This window comes from Ruditapes philippinarum, unplaced genomic scaffold, assembly GCF_026571515.1.
Source record: "Ruditapes philippinarum isolate M1 unplaced genomic scaffold, ASM2657151v2 ctg1651_1_1_1_1, whole genome shotgun sequence".
NCBI classification, from domain to species: Eukaryota; Metazoa; Mollusca; class Bivalvia; order Venerida; family Veneridae; genus Ruditapes; species Ruditapes philippinarum.
This window is the reverse complement of record NW_026857563.1, coordinates 1-18,936: the sequence shown is the minus strand read 5'-3', so window position 1 is coordinate 18,936 and position 18,936 is coordinate 1. Positions and strand designations below refer to the sequence as shown.

The following is an 18,936-nucleotide window of genomic DNA, read 5'->3' as shown; positions in this document are numbered from 1 at the left end:
TATTCCATTTAAAGTAAAGAATATTATATTTCTTTTACTATTAAATGTTTACTTTATATATGATTTCATTTTTAAATTTTCAGCCAAACTTGGCCTGGTGGGATTGAGTAACACCTTGTCAATTGAAGGAAGGAAGTATAACATCAAATGTAACGCCATTGCCCCGTCAGCTGGGTCTAGAATGACAGAAACTGTGATGCCACCTGGTGTGTAAATAATGATAGAGTATATTTGTTATCAACAATTTTGAATTTTGACATTATTTTCTGTATACATTGCTTTTTCAAGGTTGTGAATGTTTTAAGTTTTGGATGTTTTCAAAATTTTATTAGATTTTCTAAAAATCGCTTTATGCAAAATTTATAAATATTAGGTAAATAAACATAGTTTGTTTAATTTTAAACTTGTCACTTAGAAGAATAGGGAGAGCTACATGTGTCGTACTCTACCCAACATTGGTGTCTCACTTTGGTTAAGATTTTGCATTCAGGTTGGTATCACCAAAACCACTGCAGAAAATGGGTTGAAAAGTTCATGAAACTCATTCTTTGTGTTTATCTCACCTGAAAGGCACAGGTCCATTAACTTTGAATTACCTTTTTAACAGAGTTATGCTCCTTTACTTACTGTCAAACACTGAGAATAGTCACACTTTCTAGGTCTGTTTGTATACTTACAGTGTGTACATACATGTCTTAATCTAAGTTTGTTTTTATGTCTTACAATATTGTAAGGATTGTATTTGTTCTATGTCTTATAATAGTGTAATGATTGTTATAAATTATATGAAAAATTGTTGTTTATCAGAGCTTGTTGCTGCGTTAAAACCGGAATACGTTGCACCGCTGGTGGCGTACCTATGTCATGAAGATACTGAGGAAACTGGTGGACTGTTTGAAGTTGGTGCTGGATGGGTCTCCAAATGTGCGTACATATTTAAGTCCTTCATTTACTGTTTGAAGTGTGCTAATTGAAGAATGTTTTTAGTTCTGTTACTTTAGGTCATGACGAAAACAAGCTTTTTATGCCAAAAAGTACAAATATAATGCTAATGCTGTAGTATTCTTATATCGATTTCACAACCAGAGCTGTAATTGTATAATAACATAGCATTTGCTAGGGAAAATGTTATTTCTAAATATTTGTAAAATCTTTGTCGTACAAAAAAATCATTAAATACTCTGTCATACAAAAAAATCTGTTAGACCTTTGTTGTACAGAAACATCTGTTTGGCCTTTGTTGTAATGAAAAATCTGTTAAGCCTTTGCCATACAAAAAGTTGTATAAGGCCATTGCTATAGGTAAATATCTATAAGGCCTTACAAAGTCAATCTGCACTTTTTACTGTCTCATCCTGACTCTCAATTATTGGCAACTTGGATACAGTATTAATATAATAAAACCCTCCAAATACTGATGGACTGTGTGAAGAAATTAAAGGCAGGACAAGTTCATTACACAAATTAGGCATAGTTAAAGTGTTTACTCTGCCTGTAAAAGGAAATTTAAAGGATCTAGTTATATATATGAAAGTAAAATATTGGTTGAAAAAAGTCCTTATATTAATAATTCCCCCGCCCCCCGGAAAAAACACCCAAAAACTACACACAAACAAACAAAACCCCCAAAATTATTTACATAAGAAAATCTTCCTTTATGAAAGACATGACATGATTTGTAGCTTGTTTGACTTTTAAGATGAAAATAAGTTTCTGTTATACCTATTTCAGTGCGTTGGGAAAGAACACAGGGGGCTGTTTGCAGGACAGCAACAACAAAAATGACCCCAGAAGCAGGTAGGAGGAAATTTTATGTTTTCAAAGAAAAGTATTTTATGTTTTAAAGTGTTTAAAGTCATGCTTTTGTTTATAGTATATCTTAGACTGATGGTATCAAATGTTACTACCATGTTACCAATAGAGACTGATTTCATGATTTGCACTTTTCACCATTTAATTAGTACATGATTTTTAATTTTCCCTTAAAATTATGAATGGTTTTGTCTTGATTTAAAGATGGGATTTAAGGTCTTTAGTATAGTAAGGGTTAAAGTATTTCCTTGTATAGACAGCTATTCTTTAAAGGAATTCATGAAAAACAGCTATTCTTTAAAGGAATTCATGGAAAAATGGTGTAATGTTAAGGTCGTAAATGAAAATGTTCTAAAGATAAAAGATGATGAAAAAAAATTTTCATATCATATCAATTCTTATCATATGTATTCTAATCCCCATTACTTATATGAATCTGACCAATAGAAAAGTTTATTATGTCCTTACTTTTCTTACAGTGCCCTGAGTTCACGATTTGGTGCCAAACTTTGGCACCATTCCCGTGATGTAAAGTACATTTTTTCTCTTATTTTTAAATCAAAATTCACCTTCGGAATAAATATTTCATGTAAAATCTTAAATAGTACCAACATGTACGTATATCTATCAAAAGCAGGGACCCTTAATAATATTTTATCAGAATTTTATTTTTGGAAATATAATCTGTAATAGTTAACAACATGACTATTATTACTATTGTATGTATGTGCAGCAAATAAAAAATGCCTGAAATTCCTTTTTCACCCCCCTTCAGGTATAGATTCTGTTCGCCAAAACAGAAAGATCTGTCTTATCACAATTTTTTTTTATGAATTTCTTTCCTTATATTTGTTGGCTTGAATAGATCTATTAGTATTCTCTAAATTCTCTACAAATACAAGGCACCCTTAGAAGATACCGCATTAGATAAAGAACAAAAAGTATTCCTTGCTAGGCTAAATGCTGTTCATTTAGCCAGAAAGGCCGGCTGGAGGATTTTGTGAATTTGATTTTGATTTGTGTGATATTTCTATGTTACAGTAAGAGATGCTTGGAAGGACATCACAGACTTTGACAACGCCACATACCCTCAGTCAACAACAGAGTCGACCCGCCACCTGATTGGTATCCTTGGTGACCTGGATGGTGGGTTAGGTGGAAAATCTTCCTCTAGATCATCATCATCATCATCATCATCATCAGGTGGTGGTATCAACGTGGTATGAAAATCTTTATGGATTTATGCTAGGAGGAGATATTTTGTTGATTTGAACCTTATTATAATAGACTAACATTGTTTTCAATTTCATAATTCAAAATATTAATTGAAATTTCATGGGGTTTAAAGCAGCATGCCTCCAGAATCATGCTAATTTTTATGAAAATTTGAAAATGTATTTAACAGTATAATATTGTGAAGTTACCAAAAGAATGCAATTTACACATTGTCAATGGCACCTATCCCATGTCAATTACCAAAAAGATGTCAAAATATGCAAAAATAGCGCTTTATGCGTTAGTAACGCAATAGAAATATAGGTATGAATACTGAAAAATCTGTCATTAATTGCACATAACATGTAAATTATTATTAGAACTTTGAATCTTTTTACTTTTCCTAAAATCTAAGTACATTTTTCTCAGGTTTGATTGTATTTATATTTATTTTTGCTTATCTGAAGGTAAGCTGCTTTAAAGTTTCGCTGTACTAAAATATTCTATACATGTACTGTGATAAGATTATATATAGAAGTATAGGCTGCCATAGTGCTTCACTGTAACATACAACTGATTAAAATACAAAAGTAAACCGGGAAACAACCCAGTAATGTGCTTTTTCCTTTCTCCCAGCCTCCCCTCACCACCTTGAAAATATATGGCTATTTCTATTAATTAGCTATTCTTTTTTATTGTTTCAAAAAAAATTGTGTCCATTTTGTTGGGTTTTTAGATTATTAGATGAAAAAATGGTAGTTCTGTTTGTTTGTATTTTATCGCATTGCTAATCTATATCAGGGTATTTTCACCCTATCACCTAAGGTTGAAATAAGGCCCCATTCTCAATCAAATATAGCCTCTTTTTTCCCCCTATGAACAAATTCTTAACAGCAGCAAAAAATTCAAACTGTTTCAACGTCTGAGAAAACTGAACTGTTTTGACTTGTTTCTTAAAATAATGGACAGCTTGTATGATCATCATCATACACAAGTTAAAATCTTAAAAGTCATGTATATGGTAGTTTTTCAACTTTTAAGATTTTCAATGATGTAGTAGGACACTTATTTAGTTAATTAAAAGTATATACCATATACATATCCAAATCGGTGATTTTATTCCTCGCATCCGAACTCCAAACAGTGATGTTATTGAGCAATAAAATCACAGTTTGGGATATTTTATTTCTTAAGTCACAGGTTGACCTGGTTTGCACAAAAGAACACATGGTTTTGTTTATGATACTGTTTGTGAGCAGTTGACCTAGCAATAAATGGAAAAGGTGTGGCTAAATGTTCTGCTACGAAAAAAACGGAAAGGTCCATATATTAAAGTATATTAAAGTGTTTATTGATAGTGCCTTTTCTTTAAAAAAAAAATTTTTTTTTTGTAGGAATTGGCAAAGGCAGCCAAGATTAAACCAACAACCTTTACCTATGAACCGAAAGATGCTATATTGTATGCATTAGGAGGTAATTTCAGAATATATTGTTGCAGGTGGTGATGATTCATAAAACTGGTTTATTTTTCTTGCGTTTACCTTATTTAAGTTACATAACTTATATATTTCTTATCAAGTTAACAAGATGTTTTAAGATGCATTGTTGGATATGTAATTGGAAAGATTTAATTTTTTAGATGCATTGATGGAAATAAAATCTTAGCTTGATGCAAATTTTGTTTAAATGCATTGATGAAAATGAGATGCATTGATGGAATTATGATGAATTGATGGAAATATAATGCATTGACAGAAAAATCATTTAAGATGCATTGATGGAAATATAATGCATTGATGAAAATGAGATGCATTGGTGGAAATAAATTGTCAGAAATATGATTTAGAATGCATTGATGGAAATATAATGCATTGACAGGAATATGATTTAAGCTGCCTTGATGGAAATATGATGTATTGATTGAAGTATAAATTAACCAATATGCATGGATGGAGATATGATTAATGATGTGTGGATGAAAAAAATAATTTGTTTTAGTGATTTGTAATATTATGTATAAAGAAACAGAAACTTTAAAAAGTATAAAAACATTGATGTGACCGCCTCAGTGTTATTTCATCAAATGTGTATTCCCGTTATTTTTAGATATGTCGTTTATACTTCAGTGGGATATACAACAAAAGACGAAGATTACCTCAAGTTCTTGTTTGAAGGGTCAGAAGATTTCAGTGTTGTACCAAGTTTCTGTATACTCCCCTCTCAAGCCAGTACATTTGGGTCATTTTCAGGAGGAGTACCAGGCCTTGGTGTGGATGTTACCAAGGTGCGTTCTGCATTGTTCATGCAAATACATTTTTGGAACACTTTAATATAACGAATATCAGTGATATTATAAGAATATCAGTGATAAAAAGAGCAACATTGATTATAATTAGAGTGCATTTATGATAAGAAAATAGTGATCTTGAGTTCATTATTATTGATAATGAAAATATACCTACCATGTCTTCATTTAAACATCCTGGATGGCATTTTGAATTTATGTTACAATATAAACCAGTACCGAATCCCTGTTTTCAAAATATACAAAACTCTTGGTAAAATTTCAAATTAACTACCAGATGACTGTTTGTAACCTAGTGACATACCTACTGCAAAAAATGGTGAGACCGGTTCAAAGTAAACTTGCTGACAAAGCATTGGGTGTAATGTAGGAGTGCTTACATAGTGCTTAGTTACATGTAATCATGCGAGTTAGTACATTATTGTAAAATATGGATACACAAGTTATTTATTTCAAGATTACATTGTGTGTGATCAGTAAGCCTATATGATTATTTATTTACTCTGATTTAACATATTTTAATTTTGAATTATTTTTACTTATACTAAATGTGTATACAGAAGAGATTTAATAGAAATTGTTGTGGGAGAAAATGGTGAGGTGTGTATTGGGGTGGGGAATGCTGGTAGTAGCATTTAAACAGGGGTTTACACTTTTATAAGAAGGAAAGATGGGAAGATTGAATTGAAGATAAAAATTATGGTGTTTCAGATTTTGCATGGAGAACAATATATGGAGTTATATAAACCATTCCCAGCTAATGGCAAACTGACATCACAGGCTCGTGTTGCCGACGTTCTAGATAAAGGTGTCGGAGCATTGATACTGATGGAAGGTACGCTGATTTTAATCATTATATTTTCTGTTAGTTAAACAAGACATTCCTGCATTTTAAGAAAATGGCTCGAGCATATATGTAAAAACTGTAATTTTTGTTATATGCTTTTTTAGGTCAGTGTGCACTATTCTCAGAGTAGTGTCATATGAATACATGTAGTTCAAAACTGCTTGCTACACAAATTTTCAATATAGCATATTTACAAGTGAAAATAATAATAAAATATTTATGATATAATAAATAGATTAAAGAAATAAAAATATTCTCAATGCATAGATCTGACTGACTGATTGCATGCAAGTTGCAAAATATTACAGAATTTACTTTTTAGCCCGACTTTTAGAAGAAAAGGGAGAGTTATTGTACTTACCCGGCTTTGGCGTCACAATTTTGTTTTTTGCACACAATAAAAATGTTAAAGGGCACAGGCTGAATCTTTACACACTTATTTAAGAGCATGATATGAGGTTACTATTTAAGGAACAGAACTCTAACATGGGTTTTGACAGAATTATGCCTCTTTTTTACTTTACTTATTTACTAGTATCCAGTCTCTTTTTTGGTTTTCATGCACTGAGATAAGCATGCTGTCATACCAACAGCTCTGGGTTATCAAAATATTTCAAGTCTGCCTGCTGAGCTCAATACTAAGGGAGAGTAATCCAGGTGTCACTTGTTAGTTCCCAGAGGGGAGGCTAAATTTCTTGGCTATAATCAATCTTGGACACTAAGTAATGATTATTTGTCTGTCACTTCTGATTCAAAAATCATGTAGGATTGCCATAATAGTCTGTCACATTTGGAGAAATGATAACTGATTAGTTATCCAGGATAGTCGGTAAGGTGGACTGACCACCAAAATATGACAAAAAATGTATTATAATTGACAGAAAAACCAGAAAAACAGTAAGAGCTACTTCTACATATTTTGAGATGTAATTGTTATTTTCTGTTGATAGTCTTAGGCTCACTTAAGCTATTTAACAGAATATAACTAATAACTAAAATTAGTAATGAAATTTAACCTGAAGGTGTGTTTATTTATCACTTTATTGTTAGAGAACTCATTAATTCCAAGGTCCTCACAATTATCTGCAAGATTTTGGAACAAAACATGTTTACAGCCATTTCACCTCTGTGCTGATCTCGAAAAACTTGACAGACAGGTTTTATTCTGTTATAGTGGATACATATGATGAAAAGAAAGAGAAGATAGCTTTTAACCAATCAGCAATCATGGTGATTGGAGCAGGTGGTTTCCAAGGTAACAAGACATCGCCAGCTCTTAAGGCCTTGGTTAAACCTCCGAAGCGTGCTCCAGATGCTAGCATGGCTGAGAAAACATGTGTTGACCAGGTATGAGGATTATTAAGCTTTTGTAAGAATAAAGTTTTTTGAATTTTACTTTAAAAAAAATTGAATGTTTAATATTTTATTGTTTGATAATAAATAACAAGGAACATCACAATGCGATGCAACCAGGTTTTCAGCAAAATATTTCACAGAAGCTTTGTCATGAAGGGGCATTTGTTTTTAATACAACTTTTAGGAGGAATTATGGCTTTTTTAATATTCCTCAAACAAAAATGATTGAGAGAAATTTGATGTTGTCTATTCGCCTTTTTTCCCAAATGTTTTAGAAAGGTAAACAGTACTTTATTTTTGTCTTAATTTTTGCATTTTTGCGTCTCTTGTCATTTTCTTTTTGTCAACAATATTGGCGTGTGGTTGTTTTGTGCGATATCAAGAAAAAGTATGTTCACAATTTAAAAAAAATACTTGAATGAAGTCTTGGAAGAAACATGGGAATTTAGTGAGCGCCAGGGCACTTGATGACAAAGCTTCTGTGAAAGTTTGGTCAAAATCCATTGAGAAATGTAGGAGAAGTTGCGCACTGTAGAAATTGTTCACTATATATTCTGTATAAGGAAAAAAATATACAAAGGGCCATAATTTGGTCAAATATTATCCAATCACAAAAACCCCGACAATATGTGCCAGCACTTGAAAACAAAGCTTCTAAGAAAGTTGGTCAAAATCCGTTGAGAAATGTAGGAGGAGTTGAGCACAAGAAGAAATTGTTCTCTATATATTCTGTATAAGGAAAAAATATACAAAGGGCCATAATTTCGGTCAAATATTATCCAATCACAAACCCCGACAATATGTGCCAGGCACTTGATAACAAAAGCTTCTAAAGAAAGTTTGGTCAAAATCCGTTGAGAAATGTAGGAGGAGTTGCGCACAGAAGAAATTGTTCACTATATATTCTATATAAGGAAAAAAAACAAAGGGCCATAATTAGGTCAAATATATACCAATTGCAAAACCCTGGCAATATGTGTCAGGGCACTTGATGACAAAGCTTCTGAGAAAGTTTGGTCAAAATCCGTTGAGAAATGTAGGAGGAGTTGCGCACAGAAGAAATTGTTCACTATATATTTTATATAAGGAAAAAAAACAAAGGCCATAATTAGGTCAAAATATTATCTAATCGCAAAACCCCGACAATATGCGCCAGGGCACTTGATGACAAAGCTTCTGTGAAAGTTTGGTCAAAATCCGTTGAGAAATGTAGGAGGAGTTGCGCACAGAAGAAATTGTTTACGCCCGCCCGTCCGCCCGCCCGCCCGCCGACATACCTCAATCTAATAACCAGTTTTTTGCTTCGGAAAACCTGGTTAAATATGTATTTGATGAGTTGAATGTTTGAAAAATTGTTTTTTTTCACTCTGCGAGTTCAATTTTTAATCTTTATTTAGTGAGATAGGCTGCTGGGTGTGAGGGGGATGGGAGTCATGTGCAAGATATATGTATGTCACAGAGATATGCAAAGGAATATTTAAAAGGCTGTCATTTCTTTGATATGATAGGAATGACTTTTATTATGTGCTTTTGTAAAAAAGTTTTCTAATCTTGATGTTAAGTATAAATTAATTGTAATTCTGCATAAATTTCAGGCTGCCCTATATAGATTAACAGGTGATAGAAATCCTCTACATATAGATCCTAGCTTTGCTGCCATGGGAGGTAACTATTCTATTTTTACTCTTATATTTAATACAACATGTTTTCAACACTGTAGGTTTACTGCAAACACACTTAGAAAAATGTTTTACAGATGTGTCACAAATTTCTCTATTAGAACTTGAAACTATATTCAAACTAACAGGACCTATTGTTATCTTTTAACCTGCTCAAATTGCTGGAATGGACTTGCCTCCCATCTAAGAATTAATTTTGAGTCAATTCAGATTTTAAGTGATTTCAATATCAAATTACACAAATTCATTTACCAACAGTAAAGGGCCTGAAAGGAAAGAACAGATTTATACAGGCATTGAAAATGTTTCTTTTTATTGTAAGTTTTCAGGGTTTTACAAATTTTGACTTTATCCATCCATATCTACCACTGGTTTGTCACACATAACAATCAAATTGATTGACCCTCCTGTTATGACATCATTGAACTTTACAAAACCAACCATTCAGATTGAGTGATATTATCATTTGACTATTAGAGTGCATGTAAAAAATAAATATGTATGTTTTTATATGCAGGTTTCAAGCAGCCTATATTACACGGGATGTGTAGTTTTGGATTTGCCACCAGACATGTAATGAAGACATATGCCAACAATGATGTGTCCAAAATAAAGGCAATTAAGGTCATAGAGTATATATTTTTATTTTATTATTTAAATGGGGTTAAAGGTAGTTAGCAGTAAATGTAAGGACATGCTTTATTAGCTTATCAAAAATGTACACACATCATTCTACCATACTGCATTGCATAACGATATACAGTCGGCATCGTTCTTGCGTCCACCTTTATTAAGCGGCCGCATAAAATCCCTCCGGATGATTTTTACTATATAAGTTAATTCCATTAAGCGACAATTTTATATCGCGGCCAGCGGCCACTAAATGTCGGCCCAAATGTACAAAATTAAGTGTTAAAGTATCTATTAAACGGCTGTGACAAACAATCGTCCCTAAGGGCATTCTCGTAATCAGCGAGTATGTTTGATGCAAACAAATATTGTTCATGGTCATTGGTCTTAAAGTATCTATTAAACAACCGTCACAAATTATTGTTGTTTAAAAACGAATTGAATAACAATCGCACTTGTTTCAAAATCGGAAAGAAAGAAAAAACAGTTTTCTGATCGTAATATTTATTGTGACATATTTTGTCAGAGTAATAACGTATCACAACACCGCATTTGCACAGTTTGTCATGTGCTCAGAGTGACCTCCCTTCCAGAAAATCAAATAGAAAATTACGTCGGAAAGAGCGAAAAAATGACAGACAACTAATAAGACCGGATAAATTAAATGAGGAAATAGTGCTTGATTCTGAGTAAATAGCAAATGTCATCGTTTGTAGTCGAAATGAAATCGTGAAATGTAGTGCACTGAACGTTACAGAACCGAGCCTTTCATTGCTGATGGTGTAGGTGCTCATCTGATGCTTTATAAAATACATATAGTACCCCATTAAATATCAATTAAATAAAAAAATCCTAGATCTCTAAAAACCTTATTGAACTTGAAATCAGGGTAGTGTGAAAACTAATTGCTGAAAAAATCAAGAAGTTTAAAACTCATTGCATGAAAAATTATCTGGAGCTCTGGGGCTGATGATTCGAAAGTATGTTCAGGAGATGTGTATAAACATATTAACAATATAAGACAATATGCTTTCTTTTATGGTCAAAATGACCTGCTTGATAGTATAATGAGCGTAGATCACATTTGTTCACACATTTCTACTAAAAATCAATAAACAAACCATATTAATGATTTTTTTTAAAAGTCATAAATGTAATTATGAAACTGTAATACATACATAATATTGTACAGTTTTTGTTTTTATAAGAATGATGTTATTATATCCATAACTTGTAATATAAAAAGTCCCGAATTTTCCAGAATTCTATTGAGAGACCACTTTATTAAGAGACCACTTTTTGGCAGTCCCTTGAGTGGTCTCTTAATACAATGTCGACTGTATAACAAATTAACCTATTACAAATTAATTAAAACAATACAGAGGGGACAAGGAATTGCTTACAGACAGACAGATAAATTATTGAGATAAATGCATAATTAGAATCCTGGAAATTTTTTGGGTGTATAACTTAATACAGAAATTGCTTTTTATATTGATTTATTAAGGGATTTTTTGACTGATATAATATAGTTAACACTGTTTTCTTCTCTTTTGTGCATATTTTAGACAAGATTTTCAAAACCAGTTTTACCAGGTGAAACAATACAAACAGACATGTGGAAGGATGGAAATAGAGTACTCTTTCAATGTAAGGTGAGGTGGATTTTTTGTTTTAATAAAAAGATCTGTGAGAAAAAAAAAAAATTTCTACAATGAACATGAACAGATGTTATTTTAACAATGGCTGAATCTAGATACGAAATGATTCTTGTATTCTTTTAATGGAGGGCAATTAATAATAATTGCAACATGAAAAACTACATTTACATCAATTTATCATTTTTGTGTCGCCTCTACGGAGTAGTGGCGACATATAGGGATCACTTCTCCGTCGTCTGTCCGTCTGTCTGTCTGTCCGTCTGTCCGTCCGTCCGTCACAAAACTTGTCCGGACTACTCCTCATAAACTACTGGTACAATTTCATCCAAACTTTACAGGAATGATCAGTACCAAGTCTAGTTGTGCATATTGTCAGGATTTTCCGGTTCAATGATTTTTGTCAGAGTTATGGCCCTTTAATAATTTTTAATTTTAAAGTTTGTCCGGACTACTTCTCTTATACCACTAATGCAATTTCAATGAAACTTTACAGATTGACCTGTAGCTAAAGTCCTTGCGCATATTGCACGGGTTTTCCGGTTGAATGGATTTTTGGCCGAGTTATGGCCCTTTGATAAAAAAGGTTTCTTTTTCTGTGTGTTGCCAGATACACAAAAGCTTGTCCGGACTACTCCTCATAAACTACTGGTGCAATTTCATCCAAAACTTTACAGGAATGATCATACCAAGTCTAGTTGTGCATATTATCAGCATTTTCCGGTTCAATGATTTTTGTTTGAGTTTATGGCCCTTAAATAATTTTATTTTTAAAGTTTGTCCAGACTACTTCTCTTATACCACTTATGCAATTTCAATGAAACTTTACAGGATTGATCTGTAGCTCAAGTCCTTGCGCATTATTGCACGGGTTTTCCGGGTTGAATGATTTTTGGCCGAGTTATGGCCCTTTGATAAAAAGGTGTTTTTTCTTGTGTGTTGCCAGATACGCAAAAGCTTGTCCGACTACTCATAAACTACTGGTGCAATTTTATCCAAATTTTACAGGAATGATCAGTACAAAGTGGTTAGTCTAGTTGTGCACTGTCCGTCTGTCTGTCCGTCTGTCACAAAATTTGTCCCAACATGAAATTGGCCATCATGAGGCGACACATGTGATTACTGATTGCTCTTGTCTATATTATCTGTGAGATGCTATTATCTTTTTACCTTTAAATTAAAGAATTTTACAAACATTTGGAATAAAGTGTTAAAATGATTGTGAAAAGGGTGTGTTTTGTACAGTTATTATTGCAAATTTTTATTCTAATACTCATATTGAGATCACACCCTAAGTGGTCAGTTTAAAAAAATTGTTGAGAGAAAAGATGTTGAAATAATCAAGGAATGATGGCACTTTATTGTAATTTATTTGTAATTATTACTTATTTGTAATTAACAAATGTGTGCATGTTTTATATTTCAGGTTGTAGAGACAGGGGCTGTGTGTCTGATGGGAGGATATGTAGATCTTTATGAAGGTGCTGGTGATGCTAAACCAGCTACTCAGGTTAGTACTGTGTCATTAAACTAGACTCTTCTGAATTCCTCCAATGGGAATGTCCCATGTCCGAGTTTACGAAATGGGCATAATAAATGTCTGAGCTCCTGCAACGACCATGGCCTACTTCTGAGTTTCAAAACTGAGTATGTCTATTGTCTTAGGTCCTGAAATATTTATGTTCTATGTCTGAAATCCTTAAATGGGCATGTCCTACATCTGAGTTCCTGAAATAAACATGTCTAATGACCATACAATTGAGTTCAAGTAATGACCATGAACTATATCTAAGTTCCTGAAATGACCATGTTCTTCATCTGAGTTTCCTGAAATGACCATGTTCTTCATCTGAGTTTCCTGAAATGGGCATGTCCTACATCTTAGTTCCTGAAATTGGCATGACCTGTATCTGAGTTTCCTAAAATGGGTCTTTACTACATCTGAGTCCCTGAAATGGGCATGCCCTACATCTGAGTTTCCTAAAATAGGTTTGTCCTACTTCTTAGTTTATGAAATAGGCAGGTTCTACATTTGAGTAATAAAATAGGCATGTTCTACATCTAAGTTTCCTAAAATGGGCTGTCCTACATCTGAGTTCCTGAAATGGGCATGTCCTACATCTGTGATTCCTGAAATGGACATGTCCTACATCTGACTTTTCTTAAATGGGCATGTCCTACATCTGCATTTCCTGAAATGGGCATGTCCTACATCTGAGTTCCTGAAATAAGCATGTCCTACATCTGAGTTTCCTGAAATGGGCATGTCCTACATCTGTGTTTTCTGAAATGGGCATGTCCTACTTCTGAGTTGCTGAAATAGGCATGTCCTACATCTGAGTTTCCTGAAATGGGCATGTCCTACATCTGAGTTCCTGAAATAGGCATGTCCTACATCTGAGTTTCCTGAAATAGGCATGTCCTACATCTGAGTTTCCTGAAATGGGCATGTCCTACATCTGAGTTTCCTGAAATTGGCATGTCCTACATCTGAGTTTTCTGAAATAGGCATGTCCTACATCTGTGTTTCCTGAAATGGGCATGTCCTACATCTGAGTTCCTGAAATAAGCATGTCCTACATCTGTGTTTCCTGAAATGGTCATGTCTTACATCTGAGTTCTGAAATAAGCATGTCCTACATCTGAGTTTTTTGAAATAAGCATGTCCTACATCTGAGTTCCTGAAATTGGCATGTCCTACATCTGAGTTTCCTGAAATGGTCATGTCCTACATCTGAGTTCCTGAAATAGGCATGTCCTACATCTGTGTTTCCTGAAATGGGCATGTCCTACATCTGAGTTTCTGAAATAAGCATGTCCTACATCTGAGTTTTCTGAAATAGGCATGTCCTACATCTGTGTTTCCTGAAATGGGCATGTCCTACATCTGAGTTCCTGAAATAAGCATGTCCTACATCTGTGTTTCCTGAAATGGGCATGTCCTACATCTGAGTTCCTGAAATAAGCATGTCCTACATCTGAGTTTTCTGAAATAAGCATGTCCTACATCTGTGTTTTCTGAAATGGTCATGTCCTACATCTGTGTTTCCTGAAATAGGCATGTCCTACATCAGAGTCTGAAAATGGCATGCCTACATCGAGTTTTCTTAAATGGTTCATGTCCTACATCCCTGATGTTTTCTGAAATGGGCATGTCCTACATCTGAGTTCCTGAAATAAGCATGTCCTTCATCTGAGTTTTCTGAAATAGGCATGTTCTACATTTGTGTTTTCTGAAATAGGCATGTCCTTTATCTGAGTTTCCTGAAATAAGCATGTCCTACATCTGAGTTCTCTGAAATGGTCATGTCCTACATCTGTGTTTCCTGTAAATGGGCATTTGTCCTACATTCTCTTAGTTCTGAAATAGGCATTCCTAACATCTGAGTGTTTTGAAATGTCATGTTCTACATCTGAGTTTCCTGAAATGGGCATGTCCTACATCTGAGTTCCTGAAATAGGCATGTCCTACATCTGTGTTTTCTGAAATGGTCATGTTCTACATCTGAGTTTCTTAAAAAGGCATGTCCTACATCTGTGTTCCTGAAATAAGCATGTCCTACATCTGTGTGTTCTGAAATGGGCATGTCCTACATCTGAGTTCCTGAAATAAGCATGTCCTACATCTGAGTTTCCTGAAATGGTCATGTCCTCCATATGAGTTCATGAAGAAGGCATGTTCTACATCTGAGTTCCTGAAATAAGCATGTCCTACATCAGTGTTTTCTGAAATGGTCATGTTCTACATCTGAGTTCCTGAAATGGTCATGTCCTACATCTGAGTTCCTGAAATAGGCATGTCCTACATCTGAGTTTTCTGAAATGGTCATGTTCTACATCTGAGTTTCCTTAAAATAAGCATGTCCTACATCTGTGTTTTCTGAAATGGTCATGTTCTACATCTGCGTTTCCTGAAGAAGACATGTCCTACATCTGAGTTCTTGAAATTGTCATGTCCTACATCTGAGTTCCTCAAATGGGCATGCCTACATCTGAGTTCCTGAAATTAGCATGTCCTACATCTGTGTTTCCTGAAATGGTCATTTTTCTACATCTGAGTTCCTGAAATAGGCATGTCCTACATCTGAGTTTCCTGAAATAGGCATGTTCCTAATCTGAGTTTCCTGAAATGGTCATTGTCCTGGCATCTGAGTTCATGAAGAAGGCATGTTCTACATCTGAGTTCCTGAAATAAGCATGTCCTACATCTGTGTTTTCTGAAATGGTCATGTTCTACATCTGTGTTTCCTGAAATAAGCATGTCCTACATCTGAGTTCCTGAAATGGGCATGTCCTACATCTGAGTTTTCTGAAATAGGCATGTCCTACATCTGTGTTTTCTGAAATGGTCATGTCCTACATCTGAGTTTCCTGAAATGGGCATGTCCTACATCTGAGTTCCTGAAATTAGCATGTCCTACATCTGAGTTCCTGAAATTAGCATGTCCTACATCTGAGTTCCTGAAATAGGCATGTCCTACATCTGAGTTTTCTTAAATAAGCATGTTTCTAAAAATAGAAATACAGTTAAATGTCTATTTCTAGAGAACTAATAGATGGATGATCACCAAACTTTGTCTGTAGCATTCTTGGGTAATCTTTTATCAAGTTTGCTAATATTATTTTGATTGGCCCCTTTTAGGGGCCGCAAAAGCTCAAAATAGAAATACCTTTAAATGTCTATTTCTACAGAACTAATTGATGGATGATCACAAAACTTTGTCTGTAGCATTCTTGGGTAATCTTTTATCAAGTTTGCTCACATTAGGCCCCTTTTAGGGGCTGCCAAAGCTAAAAATAGAAAAACCTTTAAACATCTCCTACTTCAGAACCAATTGATGGATGATCACCAAACTTTGTAGCATTCTTGGGTACGCTTTTATCAAGTTTGCTTATATTAATTTGATAGGCCCCTTTTAGGGGCTACTAAAGCTAAAAATAGAAAAAAACCTTCGAACATCAATTCCTACTGAAATAATTGATAGATGATCACCAAACTTTGTAGCATTCTTAGGTAGTCTTTTATCAAGTTTGCTCATATTAATTTGACAAGCCCCGTTTAAGCTAAAGCTTAAATGCCCCAGGTCATGGCATTTCTTCAAATTATTGTTTAAACATATTCTATGCTCAAGTTTAATATGAGAATATATTGACATTCCAACACTGAAAAGCAGATGTTTCTGGTGAGCGACTCAGGGCCATCATGGCCCTCTTGTTGTTTGAAATAGGCATGTCCTACACCTGAGTTTTTTTAAATAGGCATGTCCTACACCTGAGTTTTTTGAAATAGGTATGTCCTACATCTGAGTTTTTTTGAAATAGGCATGTCCTACACCTGAGTTTTCTGAAGTAGGCATGTCCTACATCTGAGTTTCTTAAGTGAGATCCTGAAAGGTCATTTTCTTTGTCTATATTGTAGGGATTTATAATAATACAGCTTTTCATTATTATCTTTACTCTTGTAGGAATGTTGCATTTGTATGTTGTTGTTTTTTTCTGCCAAAAAACTTGAAAAAAGTCAATCTTGGTCAAATCTTCTTAATACTTAGACATGTGTTAGGGTTAGATATCATTTTATAGGTTTATGGCAGAGATATATTTGCGTGTAATTTACTTGCATCATATGAGCTCTGTTAATCTGGGATACTGACATTCTGGCATGTATAGGTTTTTATTATATAATTTTTGTATAATACTGAGATGAATATCCAAGCCTATGGACCTGGCTAATGTGATTTTCACTGATTTAATTCAAAGTTCTCCCTTAATAGTGTTATTGTTTTATCTACATATTAATCTATAAATGTGCAGACAAATGTTCCACTCTACGGGAAAAATTGAACAGTAAAAATCATAATTTAAATCTATGTTTAATTAATGTAATAATTATCTCTAGTGGTTTACTGTATGTTCAGGGCTACTTCTTCAGATGTTTAACATCTAACATGCCCTTAAATCAATATTAAAACATTATTTAACACATGTTTGAAATTTCTAAAGAATTAAAAAAAATACGGATTTCTGAAGCATAATGATTGTGCCTTTAAATAATTATGCCAATAAAAAACTACATTATTATTATTATTATTATTACATTTATTATCTTTATCCCAATCAGAGCTGTGCGGACAAAGTTGTACAATATTTTATCACTAATACAGGTCCTACCTGTTAAGAGTTTATTTAAACTTTCATGTGTATAGATATTATTACTTCTCAGGTCAAAGTTCATACGGGCAAAATGTAGAATGTTGGGATAAACCTCCCTATTAAACTACACGTGATAGATTTAAGTGTACATGTATAGTTAAAAAGTGTGTGTGTGGTTCAGTTTGATTTTATAAGCTGTTTAAGTGTTTGATTTGAGATTTAGACAAAAGTAAGGATATAATATAAATTTAAAATTAACTATGTTCTTTTTAATATCATAGGTTTGGAAGAATTATTTATTTTGTTTGGTATTCAAAGTAGTTAACAAGTGATAAAGAACATTCATCATTATGGATAAAATGTGTATAATAAACCTATGCTTTTAAAAATGACATAGATCTGGTGTTAAGATAAATTGGTCTCTAAGTGCAGGTAATTCTACAGTAGAAGGTTAAATTATTTTTTATAGACAGGTTTTTCTACGTGAGATATATTTACCAAAGTCTTATTCATACATCTATTAAGTAAATATTCAAATTTATAAGAACTACTTGTTATAAATATGGATAAAAACTTATTAATTTCAGCCAAGTTCAGGTTCAAACATGAAGAGTGATGCAGTATTTGAGGGTATGAAACAGCAGTTGGCCAGCAGGAAAGACCTGGTGAAAAAAATTAAAGCTGTATTTGGTTTTGAAATCACACAAGGTGGTAAAACTGCATCTGAATGGAGTAAGTCATATACATGAATTATAGTAGAGAAATAGAAGGAAAAAAACACTTTTCCTGAATTTACATAGGAAAAAAAAAATACTCTTATAGAAAAAAAAAATAATACTCCTGAAGTGACTTTGGTTATATTGCAAGCAACCTTTTATATATAGCCATATAACCTGTCAGTCATTTTTAAATCAAATTTATAATACAGCATAATTACTTTATTTGAAAAAAAAAAAAAAAAATTTATAAAACAGCATATTTACTTTGAGAAAAACCAAAAATATTAATTACTTCATGAATTAACAGATGTGTATATAGATTGCAGAAACATGACAATTATCCAATGAAAAATGCTGTTACAAATGTGCAGTATTATAAAGAAATGAACTGTACCATTATAATTCATTTATTCAGCTGCTGATGTAAAGAATGGAGATGGGGATGTTTACAAAGGAAAACCCAAGTCAGGCAAGGCTGACTGTACAATTGTTATATCTGATGATGACTTTGTAGACCTTGTCACAGGAAAACTAAATGGAACAGACAGTAAGTCAAACCTAAATG

General features: G+C 33.4%; 1 protein-coding gene across 2 annotated transcripts in view; it reads left to right on the top strand.

Moving 5' to 3' along the window:
• LOC132750164 (peroxisomal multifunctional enzyme type 2-like) overlaps positions 1-18,911 on the top strand; it is a gene marked incomplete at its 3' end in the record, with an annotated part of 29,780 nt that extends 10,869 nt beyond the window's left edge. For both annotated transcript variants that reach the window (XM_060740107.1, XM_060740108.1), the window contains 14 exon segments: positions 84-206; positions 808-924; positions 1,732-1,797; positions 2,854-3,032; positions 4,422-4,500; positions 5,154-5,311; positions 6,044-6,167; positions 7,354-7,526; positions 9,131-9,200; positions 9,732-9,838; positions 11,413-11,499; positions 12,929-13,012; positions 18,240-18,384; positions 18,787-18,911. In XM_060740107.1, the coding sequence (XP_060596090.1) occupies positions 84-206; positions 808-924; positions 1,732-1,797; positions 2,854-3,032; positions 4,422-4,500; positions 5,154-5,311; positions 6,044-6,167; positions 7,354-7,526; positions 9,131-9,200; positions 9,732-9,838; positions 11,413-11,499; positions 12,929-13,012; positions 18,240-18,384; positions 18,787-18,911 (1,637 nt within the window).
• Positions 18,912-18,936: the final 25 nt, after the last annotated feature.